Genomic DNA, 15,096 nt, shown 5'->3' with positions numbered 1-15,096 from the left:
AAGACTTTCTGTTTCTTTAGCATGGAAAATCGTGTTTTTCTCTGGGATTTATCTGTTTTCTGTAAATTTTAAATTTATCAGCATATCTTTTCCATAACACTGTTGTATCTTTTGAATCTTTGCTGAAACTGAAAGTGTGACAGCTTTTCTCATTTCAGAGTGGCTTCTCTGTGCCTTATCTCTAATTTTCTTGACCCTTGTTGCCAGATGTGTACTTATTTTCTTATCTCTCTAAAATATTTGCAGCTAGCATTTTTTTGTTGTTATTGAACTCTGTCATATCTCCTATCAGTTCCATTAATTTCTGTTCTTATTTTTATTATTTTTCCTTGACAAGAGTGGAAAGACATGGGATTAATTTTTATAAAGTAAATGATCCATGAACAGGCTTTTCATCTAACTCCAGGTTTTATTTTCTAATTTTTATGTTTGAATATAATGAACACTCAAATACCCAATCCATTCATCTGTTTGGAGGAGCCCCAAAGCTTTGCAGTGCTGCCCCTGCCACCACGTCTATTCAGTTCCACTGTTGGCACATCAGATGATTAAGGAAGAGGGAACTGGAGCACTGAAGTAATAGGATCTCTACTATAAGTACAGCTGACCCTGGAACAACAGGGTTTGAACTGCGTGGGTCTGCTTATACGTACATTTTTTTCAACAAATGTATAAAATATACACATGTAGAACATCGTGTACAAGACAGTTATTGAAATGGATAGCCTATCCTTACACAGGCATAAGGTGAGGGATATTTAATAAAAAATTAATGACGTGTTTGTTTTCTTACTGTTTTCTAACTTTGCTTTCAAAGAATTACATACCCGTTCAGTATGTCTCTCTGTCTCTCTGTCTCTCTCTGTCTCTGTCTCTCTCATAATTGGAGAAACTACGCATCAGACTATCATCACCACAGGTATGTGCTTTTTTTAGTATAACAATGTTTCCAATGCTGTATTATGAATATGACTGTGATACTGTATGCCATAAAAGTTTTATAATGATTCATTCATTAGCGTATTTAGCGTATGGTCTAGGCTAACATGAAGCAATGGTATCCATCACACTAGACAACCATAAAGCAATCATATTGCTGCTTCTTCATTATCAATGCATAAATCCCTATTCCTCTTAATAGATATGAATTTCTTTTTCACCCAATCTTTCTAATTTTGCTGTCTAGTGTTAGCAGTACATATAACATGTACCATGTTTTGTATCATATAAGACAGTATTGATGTTGGTACAGACGGACAGGCGATTCATTTTGTAAGCAGATGATGCAAACTTTCGGTATCAATAAATACAGTACAGTACTGTAAATGTATTTTCTCTCCCTTATGATTTTCTTAAAAACATTTTCTTTCCTCTGGCTTACTTTATTGCAAAAATACACTATATAACACATATAACACACAAATATGTGTTAATCCACTGTTTATGTTATTGGGAAGGCTTCCAGTCAACAGTAGGCTATTAGTAGTTACGTTTTGGCGGGACTCAAAAGTTATCTGCCGAGTTTTGACTGTGCAGGGGGTCGGCATCCCCAACCCCCACGTAGGCCAGGGGTCAAGAATATATATGTATTTCATTCAAGAGAATAGCATACAATATAGAAAAGAGTATGTAAAGAACCTCGACTTTGAAAACATACCTGTCTGGATTCAAATCCTGCTCTGTCCCTTACTGCCCATGTGACTTTACACAAGTGCTCAATCTCTCTGCATTCCAGTTGTATCATGCAGCAGTCAGTGGTCCTGTTTGCCAAGTGTTTCCACTTCTCCCCTGTTCCAGGCTCCTGGCAGAACTGCACTTCTTGCTTTATCCCCTTTGTTTGGGCGGGGCCATAAATGTGACTAGTTCTGGCTAATGGGTTTGAGTGATATGTGAAATAATTCTGGGCCACAACATATGGTTGTTGGTGTGAGACCTCCCTTCAGGCACAGGGCCCTCTTTCCCTCAAGCACAGTAAATGACAACTTTCTAGATGGTGGCTGCTCTGTCGGGTTCAGTCTCCAAGTCATTCCAGTAAGAAGAGATCAGATCTCCGAAATCCACTATCCTGTGATGGATGTGCACCTGCCATGGACATGTAGTGGGAGTGAGGAATAAGCCAGTGAGATTTGAGGATTGTCTATGACCACAGCATAGCTCAGCCTCTCCTGACTCACGTGTCTCATCTGCCAACTGAAATAACACCCTCTCAGGATTTTTTTTGTGGGTGAAATGACTTAACTTACATGACGAGATTATCACAGTGCTTGACATATAATGGCGCCTCAAAACATGGGAGCTTTAATTCTTACATAATAATAAAAGTGTTTTGGAAATGTGTGGGATATTTGTATACAATGAGAGGTATGGTGTCTGCTCATCCTGATAGGTAAGTTGTACTTTGTTTTCCAGAGGGGCGCACTGTATTTGTTGCTATAGATAAGACTGCTTAATGATTTGCACTTATGCACTTCTCTTTGCCACCATGCTATCACACATATGTTTAGAAATTGATGTTACCTTTTAAGACTAAAAAGTGAATAGATTTAAGCAGGAGAGAGTCTGGCTGATGTGATAAGATAAAATGCATTTCAGACCAATAAGTAATTTCTTAAAGAGAAGAAGAAGAGATTATAATAATTATAAACATACATTCTCTTGCTCTTAGTAAGTAAAGGCACAAGGTTTTAAAGTGGTAGGAGATTTAGTGTGGACAGGTCTTCACAGAATATTTTCTGGGAACACTCGTTCCTCAGATGCTCTGTGGAAAAATGTATCATCCCCGCATAAGTTGGGGAAACTATCCCTCCCTTTGACATTCATATTGCATATTACCATATTATCTAAAAAACATCCTACGGTATGGAAATTCATTTAACAGTAGTCCTGTATGTTCCATATGTCTCTGAAGTAGAGTCCTATTTCGCTATTTTTTGTGGCCCTAGTGTTTTGCAAAACAAGCTTGGAAATGCTGAAGTGAGAGAAAAATAAAGTGGATTATTTAAGCATCATGTAATATAAATTATCACAAGTGACAATATTCTTGAGCCAAGTATCAAGAAGTATTTCTCCCCCATAAATGTAAACACAATTTTGCTATTTGCTCACCTTGACTCATTCAACACCACTTTCATGACGGACCAGGACCCTGTTGCTGAGAGATGACATCCAAGTCCATGAACCCCAGCCACCCCGTCCACGGCTGCCCCACCCACCCAGGCCAGGCCATTCTCCTTCTCCACTTCACTCCCTACCAGAAGCTGCTCCCGTCAGTCCAGGTTCAGGTCGCACACACCCACAGGCTTTCTCAGCCAGCTGTACAACAGTTAGGCCATGTCCAGAAGCCCCCTCTCGCCCCCCGCCTCCGTCCACACTCTCTCTTGGGCCCTCGGCTCTTTGCAGACCTCGGTCTGAAGTTGCTTGTGTGCCTCTAAATGCCCAGTTCCCTGAGTAAAATTCTAGTACTGGCGGGGGCACCTCCTACCCGAGTACTACCCACCGTGGCAGGATATTAAAGTTGGTGGAAAGGTTGGGATATGAGCCAGAGTCTCCTCAATGTCCCCCCTCAGCCAGAGCGACCACCACAGGTCTAAAGGTCTTCTGCACCTATGGGTATGACTCTTCTGGAGGTTAAGCCGAACTGCAGTTAAATAGACCCTCCCCACTCTTAAAGGGCAGCCCATCCTGCAAGACCATAGGTGATCACATGACGTCAAAGACCACCTGATCCACCGAACTGAGGAGCCCTCAATCTTCACATGCCTGAGCGGCCTGAGTCTCACGTGACCCCGTGGTGGCACATGACCATAAGGTCCACTTGAACAACAGCAGTCCAGAAGCTGTAGATCTCACATGAGTGGAAGAATCTTGGGTGCCACGTGTGGTAGGAGCCACACTGTTGCCCATACATGGATTTACAGTGTTTAGTAGCCCACAACCTTCACGTGATGGAGATTGCTGAACGTGACATGTACCATGCTGGGAAGTGTACCAGACTATAGCATCCACATAACCCTAAGCAGTAGATCACATCAAGGGCTGAGGCTACCACATGCTGTGGCTAGTCAGGGTCACATGAGAGAAGGAGCCACGTGACATGCAGGGTTTCGGAGTCCACCACGCTCTAGTGACTTGAAGGGCTGGATCTACCACAGGGCCATGGCAGCAAGAGGGCCAAAGAGACCACATGCCCTTTGGGTTTAAGAGCCCAGGGTTCTGACCAGACAAGAAGGGCTTGGCCTGTCAGGTAACTATTGTCCACAGGAGGGCAGCATCCACATGACCCGCACCCTTAGCAACCCACACAGCTCATGTGCCTGGGAGGGCTGAGTCAGCTTTCTGACAGTAGGGTCCAATGACAGTAGGTTTCTACTTGATCTGCAAGTTTCAGGGGAACATTACCTTTGGGAGAACAGGAGATCTGAGATTGCCCACATTCCTTATCTCCTCCATGATGTTGGTGCCTCCGAGTAAACTTCTAAGCACACAAGCTTGGGTTTTACGTACACCCACCCCTCTCTAATGTGTTAATTTTATGTGCTTTTTTCCCACCGTTAACACATGAAATTTAACACATAACAAATTAACACATAAGGATGAAATATGTCCTCCCCAAAACCACAGTTCTCGGCATGCTGTAGAAACTACTGTTAAGAGCCTAAGCAGTGGTACAGGTAAGCGCTGTTGACTTCAGTTTCTTTCAGGTCTAAAGGAAATTAAAGCAAATCTAATGAGTTGTAGCTTTTAATTTCGGAGGAAAAGTGTATAGTGATGACTTCGGGCCACGCACTCTAGAAGGATAACTCATTTAAGAGAAGTAACTCTATAGATTACGTACTGTTATGGAACTTTACAGATGCGAACACTGAAGCCCAGAGGTATTAAATCAATCACTTGACTAAGAGGTCACGGATATTGCAGTTGGCACACCAAGAGTGGCCCACACGCCGTCTGGTTCCAGACTCTGATTTCTGCTCACCCACCAGGCTCCTCACTGGAAGGTAACATTTGGTTTAACCTTACTAATTCACAAAATCTGGGAAATCAGCCCCAGTTACTGAAAAGTTGAGATCATGAGAGATCTCTTTGGGATGCCACGCTAATTAGACACAGTCAAATCTGAGTCTATTTCATGGCCTGTATTTAAGGTTTGTGTATAGATATAAACGTATATCTAATATGTGAAACATTTGTATATGAGTGGTTTATGAATTGCTTGATGATAGCTGAAAACATTTCCTTCTTTTAAATAAACACTGAAAAGTAGATATCATACAGTTTAGTCATCATACTCCCCGTGCCTGATTTACAAAATTACAAATGAGTGGAATCTGAATTCATTCGATTTTACAGTGTATATTCTGTCTGTGTCTCCCCAGAAAGAACAGAGAAAGGAGTAGGAGAATATATATTGTAGGGGTTTTTGTATTGCAAATCCAGAAACACCTATTTTGCTGATTTGTGTGGGAAACTGCAGGATCATCAGTATGTCCAAAATAAGTGTGATCTGATCTTTCTGGTTTGTTGGCTTTGGTAAACAATGTTATACATTGTTCGGATTATTTTTCTAGGTTCCTGCAATGTGGCATGGCTGCATAAATGAGCTGAAGAAAATGCAACAGATCAAATTTTCCACTGTGGTTAAAGTTGAGGTATTTAGAAAAGACAAGAGACTCTGTGGTTCTAGGCCTACTGAGAAATGTCCTAGTTTGGGGTATAGAATAGTAAGAGAAAACTGTTATTCGTGCAGGTCACTGTGTCTCATGTAACTGTGGAGAATTATTTGTGGGACACATAAATTCAGGAGACAATAAAGGAGGCATATCTTTATTTAAAATAGAGCCTATTATGAAACTTTATGCTGGATTTAGGAAATATCTCCATGTAGTCATAGGAAGGAATCTGACACGAAGACTTGATATAGTTGTTATAATTAGATACAGATGAGCAGATCAACAGTGCAAGATGCAGAACAATTTTATCGAGCCTAACTATGCTCACCTGATGGTGACTGGGGTCAACTTTTTTGACCAAAAGACCAATTCTGGCCTCCTCATTATCCCTCTTATGTCAGATTTTGCTCCTGTCAGACCTGATAACTCAAATCAATCATTCTTTCTCTGAGATGATGATCAGGAGTTCCTCAGGACCTTTTAAAAACATTTAGTTACATCAGTGGGGCCCTGTCACCACCCTCTACTATATATCAAGGGGGCAGGGAAGAAACTCTATGGTTAAACACCTGTGTATCTGGAGTCCAGTTTAGGCATTACATTTATCAGGCACTGTGTTTAGGCAGCATGATAAACCATTTCTCTTGCATGTGATTTGGCAGGATTTCATGGGAACAAAATTTCCTTCTTTTATCTTTTTTGTTTTGAGGTGGCCACATTGGAAGTTGGTGCCAGCGGTTTTAGAAGGAGGAGTGGCTTTCTGTAACACAGAGAAGTGGGAAAGGGGAGCAAGAGAACAGTTGTGATGCTGTTTCCCTAAAGGTAAATACTCAAATTCTTCTGGTTCTAACACACTTATGTACAACTGAACTAGATGTCCTATGTGACTTTATTGTCAGAAAGCAAAGTTGACTTACCTAGAAACAGTACACAGGAGATAGCATCAGATGGGGCTGTATCATTATGCAAGTTGCATTCAGAACCTGTTTTTCTTTGTTCCTTTGTGAAATTCGTTAAGATATATGGAAGTAAGTTTACTGTCAGTGTTTTTTTTTTTTTAACTTCTTTATTGGAGCACAATTGCTTTACAATGGTTTGCCAGCCTCCGCCCTACAAGATAGTGAACGAGCCACATATACACACGTTCCCATATCTCCTCCCTCTTGCATTTCCCTCCCTCCCACCTTCCCTATCCCACACCTCCAGGCGCTCACAAAGCACGGAGCTGATCTCCCTGTGCTATGCAGCTGCTTCCCACTTTCTATCTCTTTTACGTTTGGTAGTGTATATATGTCCATGCCACTCTCTCACTTTGTCACAGCTTACCCTTCCCCCTCCCCATATCTTCAAGTCCATTCTCTAGTAGGTCTGTGTCTTTATTCCCATCTTACCACTAGGTCCTTCACGACCTTTTTTTTTTTTTCCTTAGATTACATATATATGTGTTAGCATACGGTATTTGTTTTTCTCTTTCTGACTTATTTCACACTGTATGACAGACTCTAGGTCCATCCACCTCAAAAGAAGAGAAACGGTTGCAGTTACTGTCCTGTGGCGAAGAGTTGAATATCCCTCCCCACCAACCATCACGATGTAAAATTCAACAGTCCTAGTTTGAATATAATAGTTCGAAAAGAGTCTCATCCTGTGAGGATTACCATGTCATGGAAATAGGAAATTATATCCACAATTAAAATTTCTTCCGGGCAAAGGATGGAGAGAAGTGAGAAGATACGTATTCTGTACTGGGTGTTTAATCATGAGCTGTGTCGTTTGTCATGATATGACTCTCCAGTACAATTTGGAAACCCCTTCCATGTAAAAACAATTGAAAATAAAATTGTGGTTCATAGATTTTCATAGTACTAGTCGAGAATGAACTTTTTCCTGGGCTGCTTCTTTTTATCCAGTCAAATATTTTCCCATTCAGAACATAATTCTAGAGTGTGACGTCAGGAAATTGGCAGAATAGGAGTCTCCAAATAAACATTTTGCCTAATCAGTCATGGGCCAGTGTGTTTTTGTGGGGGCCTCAGTATCCAGTGATGAAGCCCCAACACCCTGATCCATTAAAAAGAAATCCAAGGACAGACACGTTGAAAAGAGTAGGAAGAACAGCTTCACCCTACCAATATCAAACTTCCCCCAAGGCTACACATATCAATGCCTCGATAGATGCACTAGGCCTGCAATTCCTCCCATGGGGGTTAGTGAGAGTGTGGTGAGCACCTGAATACCCAGTGGTGCTAGCCGCTGCCCAGGAATCCCACTTCTTTCTTGCCCAAACCCAGAACCCAGAGGCGATGAGCATGGCTGAATAGTCTTGGGATAGCAAGGAGAAGGGGAAAGAGCAAGGGCTCACAGCACACAGGGCACCAAGCTCAACAAAGGGCTGCAGTTCTTCTAACTGCCTCACAGACTGTACCCTACAAACCTCATAGGACCCATCACCTACAGAAGCCTGAATTTGCCCACGAGCATATCCAGCACTCCATGTTCCTGTCCCCCTCAGAACCGGCATTTCATGGACACCCCTGCAGAAGGTGCACTCATGCCTCAAAAGATCATGCACATGTGCATAAAGAGAACTGGCACCACTCTGCTGGATGGTGAGAACAGACATACCTTAAAAACTTCAGGGTACCAAAATGGGGAAAATAAACAGGAGGCCGTCTGTCAGCATATGTCCTGGCTTTGTGCAATTGAGAAAAGGCGTGTATCATCCAAACACTTCCTTCCCAAGATGGAACAAGAGGGGCAGAGTAGGTGAATCCACAGAAGAGGCCTCAGAGACCCCGCAGTATCCCTAGCTTGGCTGAGTGGTGCAGGAGTTTAAAAAAAAAAACTTTGTTTGTGATATTTTATTATTAGTGTATAGAAATGCAACAAATTCTTGTATGTTAATCTTGGATCCTGAAAGTTTGCTGAATTCATTCATTAGTTCTAATAGTTTTGGGCTGGAGGCTTTAGAACTTTCTATACAAAGTATGTCATCTGCATAGAGTAATGGTTTTACATTTTCCCTTGCAGTGTGGGTACCTTTTATTTCTTTTTTCGTCTGATTGCTGTGGTTAGGACTTCCAATACTATGTTAAATATAACTGGTGAGAGTGGGCATCCTTTCCTTGCTCCTGAATTTAGTGGAAAGTCTTTCAGCTTTTCACCATTCACTATGATGTTGGCTGTGGGTTTATCGTAAATGCCCTTATCATGTTGCAACATGTTCCATCTATACACACTTTGTTGAGAGTTGTTGTCATGAATGGATGTTCAACTGTGTCAAAAGTTTTCCTGCGTCTATTGAGATAATCATGTGATTTTTATCTTTCAATTTGTTGCTGTGGTGTCTCACACTGATTGATTTGCAAATGTTGAATCATCCTTGTGACCCTGGAATAAATCCTAAGTGATTTATGGTGTATGGTCCTTTTGATGTATTGTTGGATTTGTTTCGCTAATATTTTGTCCAGGACCTTTTCATTTATATTCATAAAAGATATTGCCCTCTCATTTCCTTTTTCTGTAGTGTCTTTGTCTGGCTTTTGTGTCAGGGTACTGGTGGCCTTGTTGCATTCTTATTTTATGATGTCTTTGAAATGCCATGTGTTATCATTTCAACAAAGCAACAACCTATACAATTTATTTAACATGTTTGTCTTTCTAAGTCAGAAATGCAGTAGCAAACTGGAGGTAAGAACAAGTTATTAACTATTTTTATTAAGTATTAATTAAATTTTACATCATTTTCTCTGTTTTTGAAATGCAGTTTATCACTTCAACATGTAAGCAACAAGAAAAAATAATTGTAAAAAATCTTTTACTGAGTCTTTAAAATGTGTGTGTTATCATTTCAACAAGGAAACAATGTAAACATCATTCATTACTTTTACATTCTTCTTTCTTACTAAGTCTTTAAAGTGCAATCTGTTTTCATTTCAACAAGGAAAATGCAATCTGTTTTCATTTCAACAAGGAAAATGCAATCTGTTTTCATTTCAACCAGGAAACACTATACACAAAATACTAATTATTTTTCCATTCTTTTCTGTTATCAGATCTTTGACATTTTCTATGTTACCATTTCAACATACAAACAGTAGGAACAACCTATTAATTAACTTTATTTTCTATCAATTAGTCTTTGGAATGCAATGTTTTATCACGTTGACATATAAACAGGTAATTATAACATTTTTCTTGCTAAGTCTTTGAAATACAATGCTATCATTTTAACACGTAAGGATATAAAGAATTTAATTTACATTCTTTTACCTTTACTGTCTTTGATATGCAGTATGTTATCATTTCAACATGTAAACAATACATGTAAATTAGCAATTAGTTATTCTACATCCTTAGTTTCTTGCTAACTCTTGGATAAACAGTGTGCGTTCAACACCTAGTGTACATCACATTTGAGAGTAGCCAGATTTCTAGAGTTCAGAAGCCACATATGGTTAGTGTGCACCATACTGAGCAGTGCAACTCTAGTGGAAGAGCAGAGGGAGCAAATACATATGCAACAATGTGTACCATGAAGGAAATTCACATGGTACCTTAAGAAAAAGCAGTAGAAGAATAAATCTACTTAAATGGGGAAGTAAGAGAAAACTTACCTGAGGAGGTAATATTTAAGCCATGACCTGAGGCCTGAGCAGCTATCCAACAGGGTAAAAAGGCCAATATTATTTGAGCAGACTATGTAAGGGGAAAAAGTGAAAAAAATACTATGTTGTGAGGGAATAAGTAATTTCCCAAGTCCTCTAAGAAAGACTAGAGAAACTGATAAATCATAGGAATGTCTACACTCTGAGTGAGATCAGGGACTTTATCTTTCTTAGCACCTGGAAAAGTACCTAAATCATAACAGATGCTTGGTGAATGTGTGTGGAATAAGGAATAATGGAGACAGGGATCTGAGACCTGGGAAATCAGGCAGCAATATGCTGATGAAGATACCAGTAGGTAGTGGGCATAGTTTGTTTGTTTCCTTTTAGTTGCATATAGTTTCTCATAAGCCACCTGAGGTAATCAGAAACACAAGAAGACTGCAGGTCCCTAGAGGGTAAAATTATTCAAAAACTACCACCTCTAGGAAGAGTTTCAATTGATCTGACTTGTGTAAAGTGCCCAAAATGGATAAGTGAACCAGTCAGTGTGGATAAGGAATTGATGTACCATGACTGGGTCAGCTTACATCACATACCCAGCACTGTGGTTAGTAACCAGAAGATGTAGAGGGCAGTGGGCAAGAGACCCAGTGGACCTTTCAAATTCCTCTATTTCCTTTTTAAAGTTCCGCTTTTATGGAGATCAGTTTACCTATCCACTGTTCCTAACCCAGTTTCCTAGAACATTAGAACTTTACATATGTGTCTCTACAAACTTGGGTTTCAGGCAAAAAAAAAAAAGAAAAAAGAAAAAAGTGAACGCTTTAATGGCCACACATCAGTGTTGAAACACCTCCTTGTACTGTGGAAATCACTATGAACAAGTGGCCCAATTCATGTCGTCCCGCTGTGCCCCGTGCAGCATCGCCTCCAACTGAGCCTGAACTTCAGCAAGTTTCTGTCGGTCCAAACTGTCATGAAAATTCCCTTCCTCGTAGCAATGGAGAGGGGCAGGATAAATCACATACTTCAGCTTCATCAAGGATGTCAAGTGCTGCAGAAGGCTCTTGAACACAGGCATCATAATGGGATTGAAGGCAAAGCTAAGGACACGGATGTGGGTACAGTGGCTCAGGGCTGGGAGGACGGCAGACAGAGTAGAATCAGTTATCATACAATTGTTTATCTCCAGATGTTGCAGGGTGCTTGAAACCTTCTCCAGCAGAGCCTAGAAGGGCTCATAAACTTCTGAGAAGATCTTGTTGTTACTGAGACTCAGTTCGTTTAGGTGGGTGGCCTGAGAGCTCTCGGACAGGACAGTGACATCTCTGTTAGAAAGGCTACAGTAAGGTAGATACAGTGTATCCAACTGACGTGGCACAACTCTATAGAGAGAAAAACATAAGGTTATTTCAAAGAATGAGGGCAATGAGCCCCAAATTATAGGTACCTAAGGCTCTAGAATAAAGTACTGTGTTCACGGTTTGCAATAGGTGGTTAACAATGTGGACTTTGGGATCAGACTTTATAGATTTGTGACCTTGAGAAAGTTACTTTACAACTCTGAGGTACAGGGATTTAATCTTGAAAATGTGCACGGTAGTAATTATTATAAAGAACTGCAGGAAAGATTAAGTGAAGAAATTGCATGCACTTAGTATATATGACATAATCAGTGTTGGATCTGATTCACTTATTTGGCGAGGATGGGTCTGGGAAAGCAGCCAACTGAGGGTTTCCTTTGACTAGTTCCCAGATGACAAGCTCTCCATTCAGGGTCTAAGGCTTGGGGGAAATACAGGAGCAAAATTATCTGGCAGTGTTAACTATTGGGGCCCATCCATGGGCATGTGCATTAGTCCTATAGCTTAATGTTTCTCCATCTGAATGCCTCCCCTTCCTCTCCAGAGAGCTGTAAAGTCCAATAGGAGAAGGACTGAGTCTTTTTCACCAACATATTTACAGACTTATTATAGTGTCTGCCCACGGTCACTGAAAGAATGAATGTATGAGCACAGCTTCCTTTTCTAACCTCATCTGCTGCTCACCATAAGGTATCCCTCTCTCCCCTGGCTAGGTTCAAAGTCCCAGCAGTGCCTACGCTGAGGCAGAAAGAGAAATGGGTTACAAGGAGCTTAGGAAGATCCAAGCATGGTCTCTTCTGTCTTAACAATGAGGTGTTCAAGGAACACAGGTTCCTCCCCATCCCCTCACCTGAGCAGTTTGTGCAGTTGATTTGTGAGGCAGACGAAAGGCAAGCTGAGCTCCTGGAGGTTGTCCAGCTGCCCAAGGCAGAGGAGAATAGATATGAAATTCCTTCTCTTATAAGAGTTAAAGGGGATGTTACACAGAGTAAGGTGGATCACCCGAGCCAAAAGGGTGAGGACTTCACTCAGATCAGCCTGATCCATTTCCAGGTGATCAATGCACCCCAGATCAAGAAACTGCAGGATATTTCTGTGGCCAGACATTCTATCGATTTGCAAATCTCTGCAGCAGACGTGCAAGGACCCAAAGTTCTGCTGAATTTTACTACAAAGGAAAGAGAGGAATTGCTCTGTTCTCAAGGTACTGTTGAGGGAAATATCCACTAGTAATTCCATGGGTTCCTGAGCTGACTGAGTCTCAGACCCGGAATTACCAATCCCGAGGCACCTGACACTATGCTGAGCTTCTTCTATCTTAAGGATAGAGTGCTGAGAGTATTTGCATGACTTAAAACAGAAAGGGAATGCGGTCCCAATCTCAGAGCATATTGTCTTACAGTCCGGGTCATGCCTTAAATCTAGGATCCTCAGTCTGGGCCCCCTGGAAGGAAAGGAAGAGACAGAACACATGAGAGATAGCTGATTTTAATATAACCCAGAAAGATCAATGATGAGAAGCAGGGACGGAGCACTTTAACCCTGGTTTTCACTTCACTGCCATTCACCAAGAAGTTCTTTCCACACAAATGCAGCGTCTTTCATCCTTTCCCCACCCCCTCCTTCACCTCCAGGCTTTCCCTGTCTCAATGCCCATATTCCACTTGTGTGTAATCACACTCAAATCCATTCATAGTATCCTCAAGCACCTCTATTCTATAATCAACTGTATAAGGCAATAGAGTCCCGAAGGTGACCCCAAGTGCTGACCGACAGCTCTGCAAAGACTGCAGTGTTCACCGTTGGCTACTGTTGGGAGATGGTTAGGTATTCCCTTGCCCCAGGCTACAGCATACCCTCCTGCTGACTCCCTGTGTCTCCACTCGTCATAGTCTTACCAAGAGGTTGAGTTTTGGGCAGGGAGGATCTGCAGACCATCAGTCATGGCTTCCAAGATGTCATAGTATGACTCCCGTGTGTTCAATGACCAAATGTGGAGACAGCAAAAAGGCCAAACCCTCACCATTGCCATTAGCATCGCCTTATGCCCACCCAAGAAGGCAGCGTTGAACAATGGAACAAAGAGGTCTCTTGGGATTTCGTCCAGGGCATGGATAGCTGCAGGCTCATTATTCAGCAGACTCTTTGCAGCAAGCTCAAGGAGGGTGACTGTGGTCTTTTGGTCCATCTTCAAAAACCTGCTTCAGAGTGGAGAATATTGAGAAATCCTGAGAAGATATCTATAGTCACTTGTTTGCTTCCAGGGTTAGCTATGGAAAAAACACTTATTGAATAAGTATGTGGTCAATCATAGGGCCAACTCAAGTGACCACTACTATAGGAATAGAATGAAAATGGACTTTTGTGTAATTTAATTATATATGTGTACACACACGCACACGCGCCCACACACACACACACATTTACATGAGATAAAATGCCATTAGAAATCAGAGGTAAGTTAGCAGAAGACAATGCTTACCAGCTAGCTGACTTCGTCAAATTATTTCCTCTTGAGGAGCTTCAAGATGAAGGAAGAGTAAGACATGGAGATCACCTTCCTCCCCACAAATACATCAGAAATACGTGTACATGTGGAACAACTCCTACAGAACACTTACTGAATGCTGGCAGAAGTCCTCAGACCTCCCAAAAGGCAAGAAACTCCCCAAGGGCCTGGTTAGGTAAAAGAAAAAAGAAAAAACAGAGACAAAAGAATAGAGACAGGACTTTCACCAGTGGGAGGGAGCTGTGAAGGAGGAAAGGTTTCCACACACTAGGATGCAGAGACTGCTGGTGGCGAGGGTGGGAGTTTTGGATCCATGGAGGAGAGCGCAGCAACAGGGGTGCAGAGGAAAAAGCGGAGAGATTCCAGCTCAGGGGGTTGGTGCCGACCAGCACTCACCAGCTTGAGAGGCTTGTCTGCTCACCCGCCGGGGCGGGCGGGGGCTGGGAGCTGAGGCTCAGGCTTCGGAGTTCAGATCCCAGGGAGAGGACTGGGGGTGGCTGCATGAAAACAGCCTGAAGGGGTATTGTGTTCCACGGCTAGCTGAGAGGGACTCAGGGAAAAAGTCTGGAGCTGCCGAAAAGACAAGAGACTTTTACTTGCCTCATTGTTTCCTGCTGCTCAAGGAGAGGGGTTTTGGAGCGCTGCTTAAAGGAGCTCCAGAGAAGGGGGCGAGGAAATAGTTAACCAAGTCCAGGAAGCACACAGAGTCCCATACAGGATAAACCCAAGGAGAAAAACACCAAGACACATATTAATCAAACTATCAGTTATTAAACACAAAGAACATATATAAAAAGCAGCAAGGGAAAAATGAAAAGTAACACATAAAGGAATCGCCATAAGATAAACAGCTGATCTTCCCGCAGAAACTCTGCAAGCTAGAAGGGAGTGGCAGGACATATTTAAAGTGATGAAAGAGAAAAACCTACAACCAAAATTACTCT

General features: G+C 41.8%; 1 protein-coding gene across 1 annotated transcript; it reads right to left on the bottom strand.

Annotated features, from left to right (window-relative positions):
- Positions 1 to 11,153: 11,153 nt before the first annotated feature.
- Positions 11,154 to 13,831, bottom strand: LOC309796243 (melanoma antigen preferentially expressed in tumors-like; the record flags this gene model as incomplete). Its single annotated transcript, XM_082609289.1, is given in 4 exon segments — positions 11,154 to 11,507; positions 11,511 to 11,664; positions 12,494 to 13,087; positions 13,542 to 13,831. Coding segments are annotated over 4 exon segments (1,392 nt in total).
- Positions 13,832 to 15,096: the final 1,265 nt, after the last annotated feature.

This window comes from Mesoplodon mirus (assembly GCF_964341445.2).
Source record: "Mesoplodon mirus genome assembly, chromosome: X".
NCBI lineage: Eukaryota > Metazoa > Chordata > Mammalia > Artiodactyla > Ziphiidae > Mesoplodon > Mesoplodon mirus.
The sequence above is the reverse complement of the archived record's forward strand: the minus strand, read 5'-3'. Positions and strand labels throughout refer to the sequence as shown.